This window comes from Scatophagus argus, chromosome 13 (assembly GCF_020382885.2).
Source record: "Scatophagus argus isolate fScaArg1 chromosome 13, fScaArg1.pri, whole genome shotgun sequence".
NCBI classification, from domain to species: domain Eukaryota; kingdom Metazoa; phylum Chordata; class Actinopteri; family Scatophagidae; genus Scatophagus; species Scatophagus argus.
Window position 1 is genome coordinate 14,504,669 of NC_058505.1, and position 25,243 is coordinate 14,529,911.

The 25,243-nt window shown below is 40.1% G+C and overlaps 1 protein-coding gene across 1 annotated transcript in view; it reads left to right on the plus strand.

The window, feature by feature from the left end:
- Window positions 1-25,243, plus strand: part of clstn2a (calsyntenin 2a) — a 127,754-nt gene that overhangs the window by 89,297 nt on the left and 13,214 nt on the right. The window contains exons 4-10 of the mRNA XM_046408520.1: window positions 680-791; window positions 1,375-1,471; window positions 5,771-5,920; window positions 8,555-8,740; window positions 9,609-9,866; window positions 11,317-11,438; window positions 23,941-24,103. Of these exons, the coding sequence (XP_046264476.1) occupies window positions 680-791; window positions 1,375-1,471; window positions 5,771-5,920; window positions 8,555-8,740; window positions 9,609-9,866; window positions 11,317-11,438; window positions 23,941-24,103 (1,088 nt within the window). The remainder of the gene's footprint in view (window positions 1-679; window positions 792-1,374; window positions 1,472-5,770; window positions 5,921-8,554; window positions 8,741-9,608; window positions 9,867-11,316; window positions 11,439-23,940; window positions 24,104-25,243) is intronic.

Sequence of the window (25,243 nt, forward strand, 5' to 3'; positions counted from 1 at the left end):
CTAATGTCATTAATTAGCCAGATGTGCTTCGTCAGATACACCGTGAGTTGTTTTCAGAGAAGGTCACCGGTGAAGAAAACTTCATGATACATCTGAATTATTGCTTCATTTATATACTTTACTGCACAAATGTTATCAGAGTGCCTAATTAATATCCTCGGCAGGCCCATCCAACAGATGAGATCATGCATGTGTATCAGACTAAGAGGGAAGGAGATATGGAACGAAAGGTAGAGCGATCACTTAGAAAAACACTGGCTTTGCAAGATCTGCTGTGGATGAGCCTGTGTCAGTAGGCAAGCTGGTTAAGTAAAACTTCATTAGCCATTAAATAGTAATGAGAATCCATTCCACAAAGAAAAACCAATAAACGAGACCTTTTAATCAATTCTGCTCAATTTTGTTTTTCAGGGTTAAATCTATAAGCAAAAGGACCATTTTCCTCTCACAGTTCTCAGCCTTCACTCTACTTAAGATTAACAGTGAAGTACGTTAGGTTTTAAGTAACGTTCATCATCTCTAAAGAGTCTCTGTCATCTCTCTCCCTTCCTCCATTCATCTCTGCTTTCACTCTGCTTTCACTGTGTCCCTTCATTTCTTTGCATCCTTCTCTCTCCCCTTCTTTCTTTCTTTCTCCCTCTCTCTCTCCCTCTTTCTTTCATTCCTTTCCTCCATTCAGGGCGGTGGTTCACATCCAGGTGGACGACGTCAACGAGTTCTGCCCCGTGTTTCGAGAGCCCCTCTACAAGGCATCAGTAACAGAAGGCAAGATTTACGACAGCATTTTGCAGGTATTTAGATATTGTGTTTTAAATTAAAATGTGGTTAAATTTTGTCTCTTGTTTCAGTGTTGGAATCAACCTGCTCATAACTATGTGGGTTAGGATGGTTTAACAATGGCACAAATAATCCATCCATCAGGGTCGCAAGGGAGCTGGAGCCTATCCCAGCTGACTACGGGCAAAAGGCGGGGTACACCCTGGACTGGTCGCCAGTCAATCGCAGGGCCAACACACAAAGACAGACAACCACACACTCTCACACTCACACCTAGGGACAATTTAGAGTAGCCAATTAACCTAACGTGCATGTTTTTGGTATTGTGGGAGGAAGCCGGAGTACCTGGGGAAAACCCACGCAGGCACAGGGAGAACATGCAAACTCCACATAGAAGGGCCCAGACCGGGATTCGAACCTGGAACCCTCTTGATATGAGGCAACAATGCTAACCACTGCACCACCGTGCCGCCGGCACAAATAATCATTTCTTTAAAAAAACTGAGATATTGTAACTGTCTACAGTCTTTTTGGAGTTCTTGCCAGCAGAACAGTTGTTGAGGAACTGGGAGGAAACTGGATGTTGTGATGTTGCAGGTGGAAGCCTGGGACCAGGACTGTTCACCACAGTACAGCCAGATCTGCAACTATGAAATTGTCACTGCAGGGACACCGTTTGCCATAGACCGTAATGGTAAGTGTGTGTGTGTGTTTGAGTCTGACTTGGCTGAATGAGAGACTGAGCGGTAGTTATAATTGCTGATGTGATCAGGGGTGATGTGTGTCTGAGAGAGAAGCAGAAACTGGGATAACAAAGCGAGGGACCGTTTGCATGACTGGAGGCTTTATTCTTTGGGCTTTTAATTTAATTATCCATTATTCGTCTTATTAGTCTCAAATTTGTACAGTAGACCATGAGCATGTAAACTTTTGCCAAAATCATTCAAAATAACCTTAACTGAACTTGAAACAAACAGTCACAAAAACTGTTCGGTGAATAAAGAAATGTACTGTTTAGTATTTTCCATAGGGCAAGACATGAAATTATGTGATTAATTTGGAAAAACATGTGAGAACACCTTTAAATTAGCTAATTTCTGCTCATGTTTAATTTCACTTTTAATTAATTACCACAACAGCTAATCAGTTTGTCAGATAAGAAAGCAAAACAATAACGGCTCCTAAACGGACCTCAGTGTGAGACCGTCTTCTCAACTGAAGCAACGAAATGAATGAAACAACAACTGAAATGAACTTAATCACAGGTTAATACTCTTTTGAACCTTGAGACTCGGCGTAAATTTTGAGCGCACTAATAGCAGAGTTGTTCTTGTCTTGATGAAAGATAAAAGTTGCTCTTTGTCTACATTTGCGTATGTTCTCTGTATGTTCTCCTGTGGCTGGACCTCGTGTGAACATGAACAAGTCTCTACTAAAGATGGACATGAGAGAGCCAGCTCAGACGACTGAACCCAGGGATGAACTGTGGAGCAGACAGTGAACACAAACCAATGTTATTTAAAGTAATGATACACTCGAGGATGATACGAAGCAGTAAAGTCAGTAAAGTTTTGCTTCCATGTGGTGGAAGATTAAAGATTTTGTTAATCCACAAACTGCTTTAAAACTTTTTTGTCTGATGTACAGTAAGCGCTGGTCCAATTGTCTTTTTAGGGACGTACACCAAACGGATAGCTGTGAATGGACTTACAGGAAAACGAAAAGGAAAAAGCAAGCATTCGACTGTGGCTGATTCCTCTTTTCACTGCAATAATGTTGTGATCCGGGAAGAAGCTTTTTCATTACTTGACAAAGTTCCACCTCACTCCTGACAGCCTTTTCTTTTCTTTTTCTTGTGTTTGTTTGTGGCTTTACACCAGCCCTAGTTCGCTGGTGGAGAGTATTTCATTTCTGATTGAGAGCTATTCTGAGCATATCTGCATATATAAAATTTCAGCTTTGGGATTTGCGCTGCCTCCCCCCCTGAGCTTCCACATCCACACTGTGCTGATCTGAGTGCAGTGTGATCCAAACTGAAGGGAGACTGGAGGGTGTGTGTGTGTGTTTGTGTGTTGAATTCTACCAATAGATCAGACTGAAGCACACACAAATCCCTTTGTACAATCTCTTTGTCTCTTTCTGTATTGGACAGTAGTCAGGATCATTTCATTCAGTCTGCTCCCAGGCACAATAATATTGTTTTGCAGAAAGTGGAAGATGCGGCACATCGTTCAGAACTACTTTATAGAATGAGATCATTTTGTGCATGAGAGAAGATAAAAAGTAACATAAGTAAACAGGCTGTGTGTTAGTGTGTATCACTGAATCCACATGTCAAGTAAATCGATCATCTTAAAACAGACAGTGAATTAAGGTTAAGATAACAATCTTTGTTTAGAGTGAGAATAATAATAATATTGTAATTTGATTACATGTAGTGGCAACTTCACAATCAGCTGCATACAACATTTCTCTCTTTTCTTTAAGCTGACTTAATCATAATAGTAAAGATAACATAATCTGGCTTTTTATTCTCACACTGATTCTGCAGTGGCTTCCTGCCTGTGTAGACATGCCTGCAAGTAAGGATGCCCGGTGGGCGATTCATTCTCACATACACTCTTCATAATTTCACAAAGACAAACAAGACTTAATTAACTTGTTCTTGTAAATATCTTTTCTTGGTACCTTGTGATGTGAGGGGATATGGTTTGTATCCCAACTACCTGACACAGGACTTAGTGACCTTCACTGAACTTCATCAATAAAATGTCTTGCTGAAGGTGGGGTGAGCGATAGATAGTTGATTGTTGAGTTTCATTCCCAGAGCGTTGGTATTTGACGAAATATAACCTTACGTGTTGTTGAGGAAGTATGAGATGGTTGATAACCAGAACCTTAATTGTTACTGTTCACACCAGCTGTGGATCAAACAGTCACTGTAGGGAACTTGTGTAGTCTGACTCTGACCTCCTCATCTTTCTCCCTCCGACGTTTGAAGCTCAGCTCTTTTCTCCTCTGCACTGCTGCGCTCTGAACTGATTTCTCCCGTGCCCGCTGCACCTCCTCTCCTCTGATCTCACCTCATTTTCCTCTCTTTTCTTCATCTCTCCTCTTCTCTCCGACAGCAATCAGAGTGACAGCCTTTCGTAGAGCCAAGCCTCCGGATGCAAACAACAAAAATAGCTTCAGTCGTCTTCATAGGTTCAGAGGCAGACTGTGTCGGCAGTGACTGAGGATAAAATAAGACTATGACATTGTTTTGAAGTCTGTTGGAACATCTGTATTAAAGCCTCAGACACAAATAATGTTTAATCATCAACTGGAAAACCTTTTAGCTGTGTTTTCTTTCTGCTTTGATGTTCTTCGAGATGTACAACACGATCTCTGCTGCACTCTTAACATTTAGCTCAGTCAGTTAAGTACACTATAGGATGGTTGCACCACTCTACTCTACTTAACTCTATCTATAGACTTCTACAGTTTTGTCAACTGTTTATATACATTTAATATTATGATACAGCAGTTTCCAGAACTGTATTATTGTACTGAACTGAATTGGGCTGTAATTCTACACTTCAAGCTCACATATTTCTGGCCACACTTAACTTAAAACTTAAATAAGGTAGTTTTTAAGGCATCTGATGTTATAAAATGTCCAGTGGTTAGCGAATCTCCCCCTGTACATTTGAATAGATCTCTGCCTGTGCTCTCATGAAGCAAGATTAATGAGTTACTGTATCATATCTTAACCTCTGGGTTCAACTACTTTGGACAAACATGTTCAAAGTAACCTCTGCCTGCAAACCCAACCTACTCTAGAAAGTTCACATTTTAAATCGAGCCACAAACTTACTGAAAAAATGGAGTCACCACCTCTTCAGGCTCTCAGCAGACAAAAATTTCCTTTCACAAAATCCTCCTGTGATGATGGAAAACCCACATTGTAACAGTCTGTAAAGCTTAAGAGACAACAAAGGGAATTCTTGGACAGCTAGTTCACTAACAGCAGGCCTCTGTTGGTAGCAAATACAGTTTGAGGATGTTAGAACAGTGAATTTCTCACCCAGCACTCACACAGTCTTCTCCAAACGTTTTTTTTTTTGTCTTTTTTTAATACACATTTATGGTATTTAATAATTTTTAGCTGCAGTGGCAGAAAAAGCTGACCATGAACAGTTTTTTACATTAAAAGTTAATGTTCTTTAGAGGTTCTATTGATTCTATTCACTGGAACATTTTCTTTGTAAGACCACATTAGTTACAGTATTACTGTATCACAGCCCTAAGGTTAAGTCAGTTGTACAGAGGATGGAAAGGACAGGGGCCTCAACAGAGAAGAGATATCAACAAATTAAAGAATATTAAAATTCAGTTGAAAATACTTTATTTGAGGCAGTTTGATACTCATAAAGAATTCATTCACACTCATGAAAACAATCTAAGGGTTTTTGAGATAAGTGAGAGTTAATGGAGGTGGACACTTCAAAGCAGGCCAATAATGTTCAACACCATGAAGGCACCTTATGTCAAAACGGCACACTATCAGTGTGGAAGTTAATACATCACAGTAAACATCTGCAAAAGTGTGCAGCACTCGTGGACAGCAGTAACCTCAGCATACTTTACGACCTTGTCTTAGTGGCTTGACCCAAGACTCTTTTATGAAAATCCAAAGGCCTGCAGCCTCTCCCTTATCGCACGCTGTTCTTGCACTGTTACCCTGGTGACAGGTGAAGTTAATCCATCAATGCAATTTTACATTGATTTAAAAAGAGGCTTAGATATTCAAATGCAATACAAGGTTACTGGACTTTGAGCCGTGAGTAAAAGGCTTCGCTAAGCACAGAGAGATATTTTGTTTTAAGGAGCTGTTTCTTTACTGCAAAGTCAGTTTCAATTATTGCTCAGAGGAAAGTGTTCCTTGGTTTAAATTTGTCAATTAAGCATAAGGCTTTATGTCTATCTGTATTTCTCTTTTTGTTTCCTTTAGGCAACATCAGAAACACAGAGCGGCTGAGCTATGACAAGCAGCAGAGCTACCAGATTATGTTGACGGCCTTTGACTGTGGTCAGAAGAGAGCAAAGGAGGATGTGGCTGTGCATATTGATGTCAAGCCTGTCTGCAAACCCGGATGGCAAGGTCAGAGATAAAGAAACAGTTGCTGAAATACTTTCATTTACTTTAAGATAAATGACTGAAATCTACTTATTACACTGCTGGGACAAAGTGCACTGACATGTTGTTTGAACATACTCAAATGTAAAGCAGTGCCTTCAAAATTGAAACACGCAGATTCTGAGCATATTCCCTCGAGGGAATTCTGTCTCGTTTTAGAACGGGCGTCTCTCGAGGAAATCAGAAGACCTGACAAAAACCTCCAGAGGGAAAGTTGACTGGAGTGGGGTTTTTTTTTTTTTTTTTTTTTTTTTCATCCCGTAACATGCTAGCAGCTTGGCATTCGAGCTAGAGCGTCTCCCCTGCTGCTTCACCTGTCAGCTCTGACAGCATCTCAGGAGTCAAGCTCACACAGGAATGAAGGAGGAAGACAGAGGAAAGATAAGAGGAGAGAGGTGAAAAGGAGGAAGAATGAGATAAAGCAAGAAACCGGATGAACGGGCAACTCAAGGAAGGAAAGAGAGAAACAAAGTTGCAGTGACGATGAGAGTCACTCAAAACAAAGATATATATTACTGTGTACGGTGTAGTTAGTAAAATCTGCTACAAAACAATGGTTTCTCAGTTTGATTTCTGAATTCCCATTATACTCTTATAAAGCTCCGAGATAAACTGAGCCGAGGATGACAGAAAACAACTCTTGCTTATTCACAGACCTAAAGTGCTCTCTCTCCCAATTTCTACATATGCTGAGAACCATGTGGACAGCATATCATTTGCTAAAGTAACTTCTGGGCATTGTAAGCCTTTATTACAGACAGAAATGACAGGAATTGAAAGAGAGAGAGAGATGCAACAATGGGTGCCAGCTGGAAACCAGACATGCTGCAGTTGAGGGCCTACAGGGGCTCCCCATGTGCAGGGTATTTAAAAACCTCTGCAGAGTTAGTATATGTGATGGACTCTGACCTGACTGAAAAATGGAAGCTACATGTGCAATTTTTAACCCAAAATTACAGATCGTAGAACCAACAAAAGTATCAGCTAGATCTTGATCTTGCTAATAGAGGAAAAACATATGCAATCTTTTTTTAAATCCATGGGCATGTGTGTTACCAACACAGTGCATTTGAATTGCGAAGAAACACTTGAAATCATAGAGCCAATGTCTGTCAGTGTTGATTCCTTACAATCTGGCTCATAAAAGAGGCCATACTGCATAATCCTGTTGTAAATTCATGAATAAAATATAAAGCAATGATGCATTCAAACATCAAGTCATTTGATCACACAACCTTATTTATCATGTGTGTGTAAAGGTCAGCAGCTCCTCTTTGCAGAAGTCTTCTTGGCATTATAGAAGCTTAAGACGTCTCGCTCCAACTCACCTCTCACTCCTCCTCACTCCTACCTGACTATAGCTGGTTTCTCTCTCTTTAAATGTTTGTCTCAGTAGACTTGATATCATGCGCTGTAGGCTTGACAAGAGCTGTGTAGGTGTCCACCTACACACACACACACACACACACATTTCCTGTATGCAGTCATGCTTGAGAATCCCTTTCACCACTGGGATTCAGGGGTTCTCATTCAGTGATGATGTATGTAACACCTGGATAATGAAAATATGACACCTGGCATCAGGACCGACAGTTAGAAAGGAGGTCAGCAGCCCTCTCTTCCAGCCCTGTCATGTTACTGGGCTTTCAATCTCCTTTTGACTTGACACTGAACAAGATTTCACTGTGGAAATCTTAAGCTGCAAATTTGCCAACCTGTGCACTTGCATGTAATTCTTTCTGGACCCACATGCTCATTATAAAACCACCTACAGCAGAACATAAAATTTTATTTCCTATGTTTCCCTTTACTGCTCTGATGATGCTTGAAATGTAGCAGAAAAGGCAACAAGATTAACAGCGAGAGATGTGTCCTACAGGTGACCAGGTTTAAAGAAATCACTATGCTAAAATAGATGTGTTTATAATTTATATGAGAACTCAAGTGCACATACATGTAGTTATCTAGGATTAACTGATCCTGTGAAGTGAATTGTATGTTGCTTAGATAGATGATCTCAATTTTAAGACACAAAAATCTAACAGAACCGTTGTAAAATATGCAGTTTTTCCTAAATTTATCTCACAATGAGATATTGAAACAAAGACCAAAAACCAGTTGTACTCGCAGTGTCACAAAGAGGCTGATCTAAATTTAAATATCGTTATTCAGAGTGATTGGTCAGGGGTGAATCAGTAGTTGTTTTAAAGAAGATAGAAGTCAGAAACAGGGCAAACATGGCCCACCGTCAGATATTCGGTCCCTACGGTTTATTAATCTATATGAGGCATAGGTGCCAATTTACGTTTTTGTTTTGTTTTTGATTTCATTTACATTTTTGATCAGCCTTCCCTATGGGTGCCACATACAGACTTGGGCAGGAGATACAGGTAGACATGCAAGAGACAGGTCAAACAGAACTACCTCATGATTGGTAGAAATTGTCAAGCCACATTGTGAAGCCACATAATGGTACTGATGCTTGAATATCCTGATGTGTTTGTGTGTGAGTGTGTCTACGATCAAATTAGTGAGATTACTAACCAGTAGTAATTTAAGTGAGATGTTTAAGACGACTAACAGGAATGACTCTCGAAGGTTGGAACAAGCGGGTGGACTATGAGCCAGGGACTGGAAGCAGGCAGCTATTTCCCAAAATGCACTTGGAAACATGTGGAGGTCCCCTGTCTGGCGTGAGGGCAATGGTCGAACTGCAGACCAGTCACATCGGGAAGGGCTGTGACAGGGAAACATACTCTGAGAAGTCTCTGCAAAAACTCTGTGGTAAGTAGAGAGAAAGAAAAAAAATAATTTAAGGTGTAAGTGAGGAGTGTGTGTGTGTGTGTGTCTGTGTGTGTGGCACTGGATTGAAATGCCTTGTTGAAATAGTGGGGTGCAGTTTAAGTGTGAAGGACTATGAAAGAGCAAAGGGTAGGAGTAATAATGAGAGACAAGGAAAAATTTAATTCAAAGAAGAAATTACCTCTTGACATCTTACCCTCTACAGTCTATTAATATGCCAATTTTCGTGCCATTTCATTCCTGCAGTCTGTACTGAAATTGCATTTATTTTAAATTAAATTTCTAAAAGCTAGAAAGACTGTGACTTGTGTTTATGGCTTTGTAATATGCAGTACAGACTATATGTAAAACAGACAAAGATAATACTCCTGTTTGAGAGAAAATAAAAAGTCTGAAAAGATTTTGTGTTGTGCACAATGATCATTGTCAACTTTTTTTTTTTTTTTTTGCTTTCTTAACTCATCATCATTATTCAAATATCTCAAAAAAAAGACTGAAATCACATTTAGTCAGGTGTATTACAGATTATCGTAAGTTGTTAATTATACTGTGTCTTGTGAGTGAAAATGTGAATTAAACCTGCTATATGCTTCATGTAAGCACATTCAGTTTGTAAGCACGGTTATGTGACACATTATTGACCATTTCTAAACACTGATGGTTTGACAGAGTTATATTTGTGTCACACACAAACAACTGTAGGTCATGAACTGACGTATGCTGACTTCTGGTACTGAGAGATAAAAAATAAAAAATCGCATCGCACTAAAGACAGCCCTGGAGAAGCTGTCTCTCTCCTTCTCTGTGCAGCTGTCTTGACAGCATCCCGTCTTCTGATTGGCACATCCAGGTGCAGCATCAGGCAGCACCGACCTCCTTCCTGCCCCCAGCCCCACCACAAACTGGACGGCATCTCTGCTGACTGACAGCGGCCGAGACAGCGACCTCATCTACAGATTTGACGGGCGTCAGGCTGCTAACGTTCCAGATCACGTGGTGCCCCAAAACCTGACAGACCAGTTCACCATAGCCACATGGATGAAGCACGGGCCCAGTCCAGGACTCAGAGCTGAGAAGGAAACCTTGCTGTGTAACTCGGACAAGACTGGTGAGGAAACAGTTCCACACATGCTCACTGTTTAGGAATACATTTTTGCCATCTAACACATTAAAAAGTGAAACTATAACAACATTGAACAAAATGTCGTCACTGAGTTTGTATTTGACCTTTAATTCTCTTACATTTTAGCGACATTTCTGCTCCTGCGGTAGGATACTGAAAGCTACTTGATTCTTATGGCTCTGATGTCCCAGAGTCTTCAGTGTTAGAAACATACTATGAACATGACGTGATCAAAAAGCATCCTTTCAAAGTAACAAGCTAATGAGGCCAAGACTGAAGGCCACAATGGCAAATGCCCTTTGAAACGTTCAGCTTTTTCCCACTGCATGTCTGAACTGAGTTGCCTGAACTGTGTAATTAAGCCAGCCATCTGCACATTGCAAACTCACACAATGGTCTCGCAGATGGCTTATTAGCTTAGGAAATGTGTAGTCTCATCTTGTAATGCAAAATTGCAGAGTAGTTCGTGTTAAACCATCAGAATCTTCAGACTCTATTTTTTATTATTATTTGGAACTTTTGGCTTAAGGATGTGAATGGTACCAGAAGGCTCAGTGTGAGAGCCAGATCATCAATACTGTGTGGAAGAACGGTAGAGTATTGTATCCAATCATTCCTCTGGCAAAAGCCTTGTGGCATCAAAAATGGTACATAGTGAAAAAATAACATATCATGATAATTATCACATTTTTAAAGCAAAAATATGTCTTTCAGAGCTCACACTGTGACAGATTTTGGTACAATTCAACACGTTCATGTTCATGTCATTCTTTTAGACGTGAGAATGACAAACACTGATATCCTGACATGTGAACTGACAAGTGATACGGACGGACAAAAAAATGATAATATAGTTTGCAAAAGAGCAAAAATTGAAAAAAAAATTGACATTGATAAATGCCCTCTCTGTGACACTTGTCACAATAAATTAAATAAGTTTTTCAAATATTGTTCATGTTTTGATTTGTACTTCTACAAGTATGGAATGACAAACATCTCTGTTTCCATTCCATTCGTTCAACAAACACAAATTCCCATAAAAAAAACAACAACAAACAATTGTCAAAGACAAACTCTGATTCATCCTTGTGGAGTTGAGTTGTATCAGTCGTACACCACACACACCATCCCAGCTCAAGCTAATTTAGTGTATTATAAAAGCAGTGTTATACAGACACCAATCAATAATGAATAATACACACATACCGGCAGAGTGACCACATTCACTGTACCCTCATGTTGACAGCTGTGCTATATGACATTTTGTGGATGGTCCCACTGAATAATCAAACTGTGAGAGCCTCAGTTATTGTCCTCCAAATAGAGGGCATAATCACATTGAATGGGACACTGTTTACTGCAGGATTATCCTTAATTGTGGGCATGGTTGGTGTTTTTTGCGTGACCATTCATGCCCGTGATTGTCCTGTTGCAGAAATGAACCGCCACCACTACTCTCTGTATGTTCACAACTGCCGCCTGGTGTTCCTGCTCAGAAGAGATTTCACTCAGGTCGACACTTTCAGACCTGCTGAGTTCCACTGGAAGCTGGAGCAGGTGAGTAGTGTGTGTGTGTGTGTATATGTGTGTGTGTGTGAGTGAGTGAGAGCTTGTCTGTGTCCTATTTGAGTACAAGCATAGATTCAGGGTGATTTTCTACAGCAGGTGAAGGGCTATCATTATTTGTGTCGTGAAGGCAGAGGCTCTCCATTCTAATTAACAGAAGCCCTCCATCACTTTATTGTGCTTACTGCAGGAGATAAGTGGGGAGAAGACACCCTTATCCCACACACACAATCACACAGATGGATAATAGCTCACCTAGCAGCAGATCTCTATTATCTGTCATGCTTGGAGTATTTTTTGAACTAATTTGCAGTACAGCTCGTTGTTTCGGTGCTGCAGAACGCCTGTGAAAGGAAAACGTTTCCCCTTATGAAATTACTTCATCTAGAAAGATGCATACAATAAGATTTTTTTTTTTCCTGGCAGAATGTTTCACTGTGCTTCTCCTGGAATTATGTAGATGTATATAATGGTACAGTAAATAACCCCTGAGTAACATTATGCACACCAGCAAGGTGTTTTATTTGAATAGAAAGACAGAAATGTAAAGTCAACAAAGTGACATTTTTGCCCCCTCTCTTAAAGACCGTGGCACTGGAAGGATTAAAGGTCTTGGATACCTCAGTAAACCTGATGCTTGATTGAGAATCATCCATCCGAAGGGCATCTAGTCACACCAGCTCAGCACAAAGTCACTGAGCAGAGGAAGTCCTACTGGAAAAAGAAAACAACATCCCTGGAGTCAAAATGATTTTCATGTTAGGCTAATGAACTCTCTAGCCCAGGAATCTTTCCACAGACTCTCCCCAGCTCACTAATAATGGGTGGTAGATGTAAATCTAATCTAATTGTTTACCCTCGGGATGCAGCGTATATCCACCTTAGAAAATGTTTCATAATTACAGCAAGCTCTCAAGAGTTTTTTGCTCGCTAAGCAGATTATCAGAGATTCATATTTGGGTCTCTTCATGTGAGCGCACTTCATGGCTGTGTGATGCATCAGTATGTGATTACTTTCATTTTGGAATTTTATTTGCAGTTTTTTATGAAAAATTACATACAAGGTTTACTTTCTTGAAGTTATGCAGTCATGCCTTGTGTGTACTTAAACATCCCAGTGTGTTTTTTTGGCACTATCTCTGCTGGCGGTGGTGTTTACCTTCCAACCAGTTGGTTGTTTGCTAGGTCAAAGGTAGATTAGAAAGTTTTTTTTCAGTCCACTGTGCTTTTCTCCTGAAGTCCACGGAGGAAAATGTGACAAAAGGAGGGCAGACAAGTAGAAGGCCGCTGAGCTTTCTCGGCAAACAACTTCAAAATTCAATTCTGTTTCAGTCTCTTCTTCCCATTCTCTTTTGGTTGGTCTCTTATTATCTTTTCCTTAATCCCCAACCACATTCTCTCCCACACACAAGTACATTATATCGATGGCGGGAATCCCATTTGTACCTTTAGTTTGACATGAGAAGGAGCATCGAGGAAGCATGCAGCGCAGCCAAAGAGAATACGTGATGAGCTGATCTCTAGTTCAAATCACTCGTGCACAGACTCTTATTAAATATAAATGGAAACTGGTCTGAAGTACCGGAGGTTAACGAGTGAAATGACATCACAAGAGCAGGAATGGACAAAGTGAAGATCATAATAATTTCATAAACTGCGATTTCATTGATCTGTGATCCTGAGCAGTGAAGTTGCCCTTGGCTTAACCTGTTGTGTCTACATACAGTCTGTCTGCTTATGGTAGTGATTTCCAGATTTTTCTTTTTTAAATATTTCTTTGGCAGATGTCTGACTATGCACTTAACCAATGGTTTTACATTCAAGTGGAAAGATGAGCACAAAGTGGCATTGTGTGAATCCCTATCATTAAGAAAACATGTCTTGCAGATGGGTTTGCATTATTGACTCTGGCTTCTACTGAAAGAGAAAGTGGTCTCTTTTTTGCAGTCGTTTTGGGTCTGTGGTGTTGTTGAATTTCTGTGCAAAATGGTGATTCTAGAAAGAAACTGCTGCTCGTTGAATCTGAAGAACTGACATCAAAAGCCCTGAAGCGGGCCACGGTATGTTACGTCAAAGAGAAGAGCGCAGTGTTTTTGAAAACGCCAGCAGCTTACAAATACAGTAGACTGTTTGGATCTGTTTTTAAGATGCCAGAAGGACTAACATTACTGACTATTAAGCTGGAGTGAAAATGCGGGTACATGCATTTTTATCTCAAATCAGTGACCATCAATGAGCCAATAATGTGGTTATTGTTTCTCAATTGTGCTCTTGTCAACCAAAAGGACAAGATCATTACTGAGTGATCAGTGAAGTTACATGACCTGTAGCTGCAGACATATTGGAAGGAGCAGAGACACTGATCAGATATTTGTCAGTAATTTGGCTTTTTTGTCTACATTTTGACATGTCATCGCAGGTAAAGTACAGGTGTAACTATGACATTAATTAGCACTGCATTCCATTTGACATATTTCCAGTACCTGGTGCATGTTGGCTCATCACAAAGGTACAGAGGACAGTAAATAGAGCAGTGCCAGCATTAATGTTATTGCTTTCAACCCTCTTTACTGTGTATGATAGACACACAGTAGTTTATTTTAGAGTGAGGATTGCAGAGAGGTGCAGTGTCTCCTGATTGTAATTTTAGCAGCTAAAGAGCATTGCATTGGGGAGTTTGTAGTGTCATAAGTCATTTTTTCTTGCTCCGTTGTGGGATCATATGATGGCACCACATAGTGGATTCATCTCGTATTAAATGTTCTGACACCCAAGTAAAATCCCAGATTACTGCACTGTCATAGTCAGGGAATGATTTCAGACACTCTGATTACGTGAGTGCATTTAGACCCATGTCTTTGTCCTGTTTTTTTCATTTTACTGAATTTAATATCTTCATAAAATTAGAAGGAATTACACATTTACAAAAATAGTTTTAATTAAGTCACAGCAATAAATAATAATAAACAGCCTATAGAAAATATTCACCCAATTAGATGTTTTTCCCTTTTATTGCTTTTATAAATGGACTTCTAGTTAATACAATTTGGCTTTTTTTGACAAAACTTTAAAACATTTGATTAAAAATATGTAATATAGAATAAGTGATTGTGTAAATGTTCACCAAGTGACTGACCTAATTCTAGCCTGTTCATGCTAGTAGTCTCACAGTTAGCGAAATGAGGATTGCCTGAGTGCAGTGAACGTGTCTGAAACCATCTAACTAACTTAAATGCAAGAGAATAAAAGTGTTGAGTATCTAACATACTATACCTTATTTCCACACATTTCTCACTTTCTCCTCACTTTCATGATTTGCTACAGTGGCCTGAGGTGAATAATGAGGGCGAGCTCAGAGAGAAGTAAAGAGTGTTGAAAAGGAGTGTGGGGGATTGTAGGAAGAAGAGGAGGTGACTATGGAGTGTCACAGCTGCTGCTTCTTACTGCCCTTGTTCGTGCATCACTTAGAAAGGACATTCAGTGGCTTCCACAGTAACTCCATTTAACTCTATTGATTTTGCAATTTTCACTCCAAGGGAGGAGGGGCAGAGAGGGATTAAAGGAAGCTGGCGTTGAGAGAGAGTGAGAGAGAGAGAGGCTTCCATTTTCCTTGTCGATTGAACACACTGAAGGAATGTCACATCTGACAGAGACCTCTACACACGCATCTTCAGCACTGACTTATTTGTGAGCGTACACGAGCAGACAATCATCCACACACACACATAATGTCCATTTTCCTTCCTCTTTTTCAGCTTTTGTGATAGACTACAGGATGCATCCCTCCTCTCTATGCATGTCATTCACTTTCCTTGAGTCTAGAGGCTCTATCAGTTGAATCCAGGTGTTCAGAAGATGTTCACTCACAGTCAGAAGGTCCTATACACATTAAAATTAACTGGAAGATAATAGGAATCGGTCAAACATGCAAGCAAAGGCATACTTATCAGAGGGGAAAGGGAAGCAAAACACAAAGTGAATTAAGATGAATTTTTCCCTGTCTGATATCTCAGGAATGCCTTGAGGGGAGCTCTTCAAATTTGGCACAAACGTCCACTTGGACTCAGGGATGATTAAAAATTTGGTGGTCAAAGGTCAAGGTTTCCGAGTCTTCACTGAAGATGTTTTGGTGCTGCCGGGTTGAAGATGTGTGTAAACCTCCCACATTTTAGAATTTATAGCCTCTTTGTGTTTATCAGAATCACTTTATTGACCAAGCGTGTGAACACACAACAGTTGTGGAGAACTTCCACACTTACAACAGACGTACAGCTTTAGTCCACCACACCGTCATTGGTTTTGCTGATGGTGAGCTTCAGATAATTTTCATTGCAACATGTGACAGAGCTCTGCATGAGTCCATTGTATTTCTGTAAAAACAGTCTCTAAATGAAAACAGCATGTTTCTCACTGGAAATGATTCACTGGAATTAACCTTTTTAATTAATTTCTTTAAATTAAAGTCTTTACTATATATATGAGTCTGGACAGACATGGATGTAAACTGCAGCTTGACTGGTGCCTGGAGGCATGCAACTAAATACAGAGCAGATCCATCTAAATCCTCACAAATGGGGTGTTATTTACTCACAGCAGGGTCCAGTGGTAGGAAAAATCTATGTTAACAGCGGTGAGAGTTGAGAGAAATACACAGCATTTTTCCCAGCTGAGGCCTGAGATTTGGTAAAGATAAGTCCAGAGCCAAAGATTTATTTGTGTTGGCAGCTGTTTCACGTCAGTCCAAGATAACTATACAATGCAGAGATCACGTGGTGTGAATCACAGATAAACTTTCCAATTTCACCAATTACACTGCCTTAAAAACAGCTGCCGGGCGCCTGCTATTTATGATTTAAGAGTACGTTCGATTAGACTGAGAGACTGAATGTTGGAGTAGTACAAAATCATTGCTTGTCTATACGGCATCTGCAATTATCTGCCTTATCTGCCTGCTGTTACCATGCTTGTTGTGCCATGGCTTGTTCACTGTCCTGTGTTGATTAGAAAACTCCCTTTGTTTCCAAGGAGATTAATCGGATGGCGGCGGTGGTGTTGGTGTGTATGAGAGTGTATTGCTTTTTTGCGTGTTTGTTGTAGATACCAGGAGAGACTGAAGTGCCTATTCAGAGTGATTTAGGTCCATCTCAGACACAAGACACTGACGGACTGGAAAGAACATTTCGGGTCTTTGAATGCGTGTAATGTTTTTAAGCAGAGTAGCCGTGTAGTTTTTAAAGGTTAAAAGCAGAATGAGTAGGTTTTGTCAGTTGCAGGTTGTAAAGTTGGCCCTTACTCTGCAGGACACGTCACAGAGACAGTCTCACATTCACTCTCGTTTTGCAGCTATATTTGCGTTGCTGTGAGTACTAATTTTGTATATTCTTCTTGGATGCTTACTACAATCTGGCACATGGTCGCTACATTTTTATAGAGTCCACTCACACCCTGTGTGGTGCTATTGGCTGGAGGCTTCAACACCCACTGCCCAAAGATTGATGCCCAGAAAGGTACCAAACTCAGCAGAGCCTCTGCAGATACAGACACGCCACACACTTTCAGTGGGTCCTGGGTGATGACTGAGATGGATTATTTTCGAGTAAATAAATTGCTCTTCAGGAAAATCATACTCGTTCTTCACTTTAAAGTACCAAGTATCTTGAATGACAGTGCAAGAGGGAGAATGTTTGTTTGCCATACATCTGAGAAGTGATCTGGTTACAGTGAAAAGAATCTTGAATTGACATGTTTTTTTGTTATACAAAAGACTCAAACTCATACATGGCCTTGCTGTGTTTATTCGCTTTTTAATATTAATGTTGTTTGCTAGGAATCACAGATTTTGCAAGTCATCCTATTACCAAGTATGCAGCATACTTTAGTATAAAACAGCACAAGCTGACAATGATAAAACACACACAAACAAGCAAGAACAAAACAGAAAAAAGACAACGAGAAACAGAGAAGACACTGAGCATTGCCTCTAGCATATACATTTTCAGTGTATGTGTTTATTTTATTTCTGGCTTCTGTTTTGCAAATGAACTCATTTGAGAGCTCAGCTTTACTTTGTCTCCTTTAGGCGCTTTGTGTTTTTCCTACAGTATGTAATGTGGAGCTGCTGCATCTCACCATATGTGTATGTCACTGCAGTGTGTGCTGAGAGTGTGAGAGGTGGCAGGAGTGACTGCGTGTCATTGTGGGTGTAAGAGACGAGGTACTTCATTCCACTATCTGCTACTTATAGACCACTCAGAGGACATGGAGTGCACTGTAAGCAGCACTGCATAAGCTTTCAGTCAGCACACTTATGTATTGACAACTTGTTTCTTCCGTCTCTATTTTCTGTGTTCTCTCTCTTTCTCCATCTCGACCTCTCTGTCCCATCGCTTAGCAGCTTCCCTTTATCAAAATACTTTAGTAAAACTTGTGAAAGCAGACCCTGGTGCAGTCGTTACATACTGGTACCACTGGTACAAAACCTGTTCACTGGGACATTATTCCTTATAACAGTGACTGTTACATGGTCTGTATGACAGTGTAAAAGTGTTTTACATCAGAAATAAGCTGCTTTTGTGTGACAAGATGTATCTTATGCTGTTCAGTATGCTGCCAAAGCTCTTTTCCTTTATTTTCCTGTTTTTTCCTTTGTTTTTTTCCCTTTGTTTCACTCTTTGTCATTCCCTACCACCACACTGACACATAATAGGCTGGCATCAATAATGTAGAGCCACAACAGTGGCTGAAGAGAAGAGAGCAGAGAAGAGAGGAGAGGAATGTGAATAGGAACAAAGGAGATGAAAAGGGAAAGAGAAGAGAGGTGCAGGTTAGGATAGAGTGATGAGGTAGAGGAGGGAATAGCAGGAAAAAAACAGTAGAAAGTAGTTTACACAAAGGGATATGGAACAGGACAGATGAGAAGAAGAGAGAAGCAGGGGATCTGCATCAACTGAAAGGTGGTGCCTAAGAGCTAACCTTCACATGTTGTGAAATTATTTTGTGACTCACAGAAAGTTGGCAATCAATATGTTTGGAAAGAACGACAGTAAAAGAATACTGTCAGCATACAAGGTGAATTCATGCACCAGTCATTACCGATCATCATACCCTTCACATCAGCAAAAAGCCTCATAGTCTTGGCCCGTGATTCGGATGCCAAAGTGCAGATTTGAGGTTTAATGGCATGTCCCTGCTGGCACTGTTCATCACATAGAACAAATCATTACATATAGTTTGTATCCATACAATGAAGACTTCTTCTCCAGTGCATCTTGACCCCATTGTAGTACTGTTCAGCAGCCAGCAGATTGTCCTCATTATTCTGTTTATGTCAGCAGATCTCAAATGTCCCATTGCTATATGTGAATAAGGGGTTATGTTTGGTTTTCTCCATAGCAACATGCACAGTAAGCAAATCTGGTTTATTACCTGAATCCAGTAACCTATATTTGGAACAAAAAAGATTTTGAATTGTGTTCTTTATGTTCGTAGTTGTTCTAATGCGGGCAGAGTCTAATTATTTTGCCAGATATCCTTTGGGTGACGACCTGAGTTAGTACTTTCAAGGTCCAGTTGGTTCTTAAGGTCTTCCTTCTTTTGTGCCCCTATCTCACAAATATGCCATGACAGATTTCCACAAGATAGATGGGCTTATCTCTAGTGTTTTATTCTTGGCAATAAAACACTGCTACTGCATGGCAAGATACTCAACAAAGGGAATCTGGCTCAGTAAGATATCTGAAAGCTGAATCTTTATAAGGACGGGAGACGGTTGCAGTAATAGAGGAATCATCAGAACTTGTCTGGATACCAATTGTAAAGTCCTTGATTCTGTCCAGCGGGGAAGTAATCTATCTTGGAGAGTATCTGAAGGAGGACACTGTATATTCTTTTATCCAGGTGTTGGAGCACTGTCCAGATTTTGTATGTCCGGATTAAAAAATGGTCAAAAAGTTTTGAGAGGACTTTGGAGGAAATATATTAATCTTACAGTTGGTTTACAAAGTTGCCTCACAGTAGAAGAACAACAATGCAAAAAGTCTGTGAGAAAACTTGGAGAAATGTATGCTTTACATACACTATATAGAGGCATATAAAAGTATTGGGACATCTGACAGTTACACCAACAGGGACTTCAGTGACATCACATTCTAAATACACAGACAACTTTGCAGCCTTAACAGCCTTCACTCTTCTGGGAAGGCTTTCCACAAGATTTATTTCTGTGGGAATTTTTGCCCGTTCATGCAGTCGAGCAATAGTGAGTTCAGGCACTGATGTTGGATGAAAAGGCCTGGCTCACAATATCTGTTCCAGTTCATCCCAGTGTAGTTGAGGTCAGGTCTGTGTGGGCCAGTCAAGTGCTTCCACACCAAACTCATCCAACATGTCTTTATGGACTTTGCTTTGTGCACTGGAACACAGTCATGCTGGACTAGCAAAGGACCTTCCCCAAACTGTCGCCACAAAGTTGGAAGCATAGCATTGTCCAAAATGTCTTGGTGTGCTGAAGCATTAAGATTTCCCTACACTGGAAGTAGGAGGCCGAGCCCAACCCCTGAAAAGCAGCCCCATCCCAATAGCTTTGTCTTCATAGTGTATATATAGTTGGATTGTAAATAGTTTGGAGTGTGGCTTGTTTCTCTATAAAGGAAACCAGACAGAAGTACAAAGCAATTCTCCTTATCTGTTACTTTATCCAAGATAAAAACGTAAGAAAGTGTTAGTAGTCCCTTTCATACTTTTGGAGTTATGAGATGAGTAAAACACCTCCCCTGGCCTTCTCCTTCTTAATAGATCTTTTCCTATCAGATATTTTAACTCAAAAAGCACAAGTCAAACAAACTTTGTGGATGATGACTCAGCTCCTTTAAATATTCCAGTGATATGTACAGGATCCTGGTATCAGTTCACTCACAGTGAAATATAGTTTTTTTAATGGCATCAGTTACACCTATGCGTTTCCTGATATGACATGACCAACCATCTGCAGTGCAGAAAGGTCTGCTTCATAATCCAGCACACCCACACCAGTGACTTCGCGTGTTCCTGACAATGTGTACTAAAATCTTCAATAGGACATTTTGGCTTGTTAACATGTGAAAATATTCCAAATGTACCATACATAACAACTAATGACTTTACATTTACTTTCAGTCTCAGGGTCTGTTGTTTTTAGTATACACATGTGTGGACTTATCAGTGATCTATTCAGAAAATTCCTCTTATTGCAACACATAACAAATGTGTTCTGTGAGCCCTTTTAAATCATAAATGACTTTTATGTTTGTGCTCATTTTGCCAGGGTCTTTTGCTGTCCTCAGCTTTAAGTTTTGAATTTGAAGTTTTTAATCATTGTCTAAGTTCAGTGATCCTGCCTGTGAAGTAAGGTGCATGTTGTGCTGAAATAAGGCATGTCATTCCAGTAATCCTTTTGGCGTTGTCTGAAAATCCGCTGTTCATTCTTTTAAGAGTAGGTTGTAACTAGCTGAACGTCTGCTCCATTAGGCTACAATTCTTCACCGTACTGAAGGATTCTGAGCAATTAAATGATAGTGGAGCGGTTGTTTTATCTTTCTTTTTCCACACTTCTCTTCAGGCAAGCCAAGTTTTCCATTTCACAGAAAGGTAAGGTAAACATGGCCCTTTGCTTAGAGTTTCTCATGAAAAAACATCTTCTTCAGTTATTCAGCTAAGGTGGTTTAATCTGTCAAGAAGGTAGAAATGTCGGTTTTGTCGGAGTCAGAGAGCAAAAGTGATCTCTGTTCTCTCGCTGTGAGTGTCTCGTGTGACCCGCATGGCAAGATCTTTAAAAAAAAATGTTCAGTTGTTACTATTAGAACTTAATTTGAATCAAAGTCCAAAACAGAGCAAGAAGCATTTTAAAGTTCATCTACATTAGCAGAGACATGGCCTAAGTGTGTCTCAGCTTCTGTCGCTGTTTGTTTCTCTCCCTCTCTCTCCGCTGATGAGTCTGTTCGTTCTAAGCAGGCCTGCAGTCTGCTTGGCTACCTGCTCATTAATGCTTTTCAGCATTCATTGTGTCATTACCCATTGTGTATGCGAACATGCCTGAGCAGCAGAAAGAAAGCAGCTGATGGTATCTACTAATGATGTGTGTGTGTGTGTGTGTGTGTGTGCGGGCGGGTGTGCTTTCCCAAGCATTGGGGTGTGATTTCTCAAATTAGGACAGTTGGAAACATAAACAAATTGAGCACTAGGCTTTAACTTTTTTTTAATTACAGTAGTCACATGCAGTGTGTTCATGTAAATAATTGCACTCAGCAAAGTTAATCTGTCTATCTGACTTTTGCCAGCAACACTTTTTATTTACATGTTATTGTGTACTAAATAAAAACATACACTGTATTTTTTTTTTCATTGTCTGGCCTCAGTGCCTGTCGGGTTCGTTTTGTGCTTTGATATTCGTGCAGTAAAGTCTGATTATGTGTATAAATATGTTCATGGTAAAGATTTTCATACATGCAGCCTTGTCTATCTACCACTTTGGTCCAGATCGAAATATCTGAACAACTATTGCATAGGCTGCCATGAAATTTGGTACAGTTATCCATGGCCCCCAGGGGGTGAACCTTGATGTCTTTCATGATCCTCTGATTTTTGGTTAAGACCAAAGTGTTGAAATTTAGTTGAAATGTAGAGTCCGTGATCAGTCAGTCATTTAGCTCCAACTACAGCCTCACAGCGCTGCTGGCATGGATGTAAACTCTTGATCAGAGATCTGGCAGCATTAGTGCAGCCCAAAAAGAGAGCTGTAACTAAACTCCAGGAGGTTCAGAAAGATCAGATATCCCTGTAATTCTACTTTTTCAGTGTCTGTTTCAGGGACCGTCTTGGGCAATCAGCCAGGCAGCATGAAAGTGACAATTTTGCCTGTCTTGTCCAGTACACATACAAATCCTGAATGTGTGCTGATGAAAGAGAAATCACAGTCACCATTGATTGGAATCATGGTACATGTCGATCTGTGTACAGTACAAGAATCTGAAGAATGAACAAGATATAGCCGAAAAAGTTTTGTATGTAGTTTTTTACAACTGGTAACACATCAAATTGTAGTTTAGTTGAGCACCAAATCATTAGAGCAGATGGTAACGCCAGCCTTTAAATCGTGTGGTTCAGGTTGACTTGTGGTTGTATCAGGAAGGAGTCCATACAAAAGCATACTAAATAGTGATCTGGGTATGTGTTGAGACATGTGATGCTGTGTGGGAGGGTGTCTGGGATATCCTGTGGGAATTTCTATCTCTTCACACAGGAAAGGGCGAGACAACATTCTAAATTGAACATCCCTGGAGATTCCTGGTTGCTCCAACACAGTTCTCAATCCCATTAGTTCATATCACTGCTTGAATAAACTAGCTGTGCGTGTGCGTGTGCGTGTGTGAAAGAGAGAGAGAGAGAGACAGAGAGAGAGAGAGAGACCACTGAACCTTACAAAAGAAATCAAACAAAATGAAAATCTATCTGAATGTTTTATCTTTTGCTGCTGTTCTCATTAGACTGATTACAGACTGATTACAGAAAAACAGATGCTGTGGCTATAAGAGGATGAACGATAACGTGAGCACTTCTAAATCCTTTAAGAGTTCACCAAGTTGCCAAAGACGTTAAAACTGTAAATATCACTGTAAATGAAAGCAGTTTAAGTGGTTTAAATTGAAAGTATTCGCATGGCTCCCTGTAATTCAGATAATCGGCTGTATGGCACATGTGGCAGGTGTGTGTCAGACAGATGTGTTGTCGCTTTCAGGACCTCGTGCAGTATTGTAGGTGTCATATGCGAATGCGGCGCTTTGCGTAACATGATGTTTTCATTAGGAACCATATTTCACTAATAAACTAATCTGTATGAGTGGATCTTGATCTTGTTCTTGTTGTAATTATAGCTCTGAGTACATGTAAGCAAAATTGCAAACATGTTTTAGTATATGATGGTGGCTCAGGTAGGGAGAAAATGCAGCTATGTGTTTATGGGGGTCAGAGAGCCAGAGGGAAAGAGAAAGACGTGTCAACAGGATGTGTCCTCCACTCCAAATAATCAAAGAAACTCGGGTCTTCCACAGCCGTGTTTGTCACTCATCCTGTGCCTTTAATGAACAGCTCATTAGATGGAAACCTCATTAGCCATCTGACGACAGGGAGCAAATGATCCAGCTATGAGAAGAGGAATTTGTTGCATCGCTCTCATTGAAGGCAGAAAAGGAGGGGGGGAACATTCAAGGATGCACCTTCGGGCTCGACTGCATGATTGGAGTAAACATCATCATTTTCATAACGGCATCGCTGTAAACATAATCCTCCACGGAAAAATGCTCCTAACCTAAATAACATGTAGTTGCCGGTGTAATGTATTTTTAAAGCTGCCCTATTTTTGTGCAAACCAACAATATTCTCTTACTGGAATGCATAATTGGTGGACACTTTGCATAAAGTACTGCATCTTTAATGGGTAACCTCTCTCTATGCTTTACAGATCTGTGACAAGGAGTGGCACTATTATGTGATCAATGTGGAGTTTCCTGCAGTCACTCTATTTGTGGATGGTGTGACCTATGAACCCTACCTGGTGACAGATGACTGGCCAATCCACACCTCAAAGATTGATACACAGCTAACAGTGGGTGCCTGCTGGCAAGGTCAGTGTGTATGTGTGTGTGTCTCTGTGTTTCTAAAAATACCCAGAACCATTAATGTAAAGATGCAAATTAGCTTGAAGCTATAATCTGGTCAAATGGTGACAGTTATGTTTGGGCTTTATGATGGCCTTATAAATCAAACATGAAACTAAAAATTTAAAAATGTAACCATGGTATTAAAGAAGCTGAAATTTGGACAGGAATAGGTCACAACTGCAGTTAATGTTGTTATGTAGTTTGTTTATGGCTGCGTTTTTGATTTAAATTCTTGTTGTGAAACCAACAAAGAAAAAAGTAGTTAAAAAAAAAACCAGAAATTTAAGAACACCAAAAAACGGGAATATTTCATGGAAGAATGTTCCAGAAATCATTGCCAAAGAGCACAGAAGCTGTTCTGGTGCATTTACAAAGATGTGTTTTCTCTAATTTGTTAGCCATATGTGCTAAATATACACACTCATCGAGGTAATAAATTGACTTTTTTCCAGAGGGCCTAATTTGCTCCTCATTAACTTGTTTTCAACCATGTGCTTTTCCTTTTTCAGGAACAGTTTTGTTTAAATTTGTAACACTACAAATTTAGGCTATTTAGAATTAAAGATAAATGGTCTGTCGTAGTTTTTTGATCCGAAACTTTGCATTATTTAGAAAACAATTACTGGACGCAGAAGCAGACATGAGAACAAATCAGGCATTTAATAATGATAAAGTTGATTTTAAGTGTCAAGAAAATTAATGTATAAAACCTGGATGGCAAACAGAGAAAATGCATCAACAGCATCCAAAAGATGCTGAAAATTACATTTGAAGCACAAAACAGAGAGAAAGAAAAAGCAGCTCTCTTACTGCTAAGATAAATAAAGAGATTAAGATTTATGTCCCAGAGCTGTGAGCATTTCTATTTTGAAATGAAGAGGCACTAGCCGGGTGACTATCAACCAGGAAATTCTGCACGTCATTTCCAGCGGTGGGGAACGAGAGCGGGTAGTGATGATGAGGAAGAGCTAGCCTGCTGCCATGTTTATGACTTAAATAATTATACAAAAGTGCTTCACAGGAGGGCAGAATGACACGGGGTGATCCGTTCTGCTGCTCGCTTAAATCATGCTTATAACACTTGTCAGCATCATCCAAAACTTC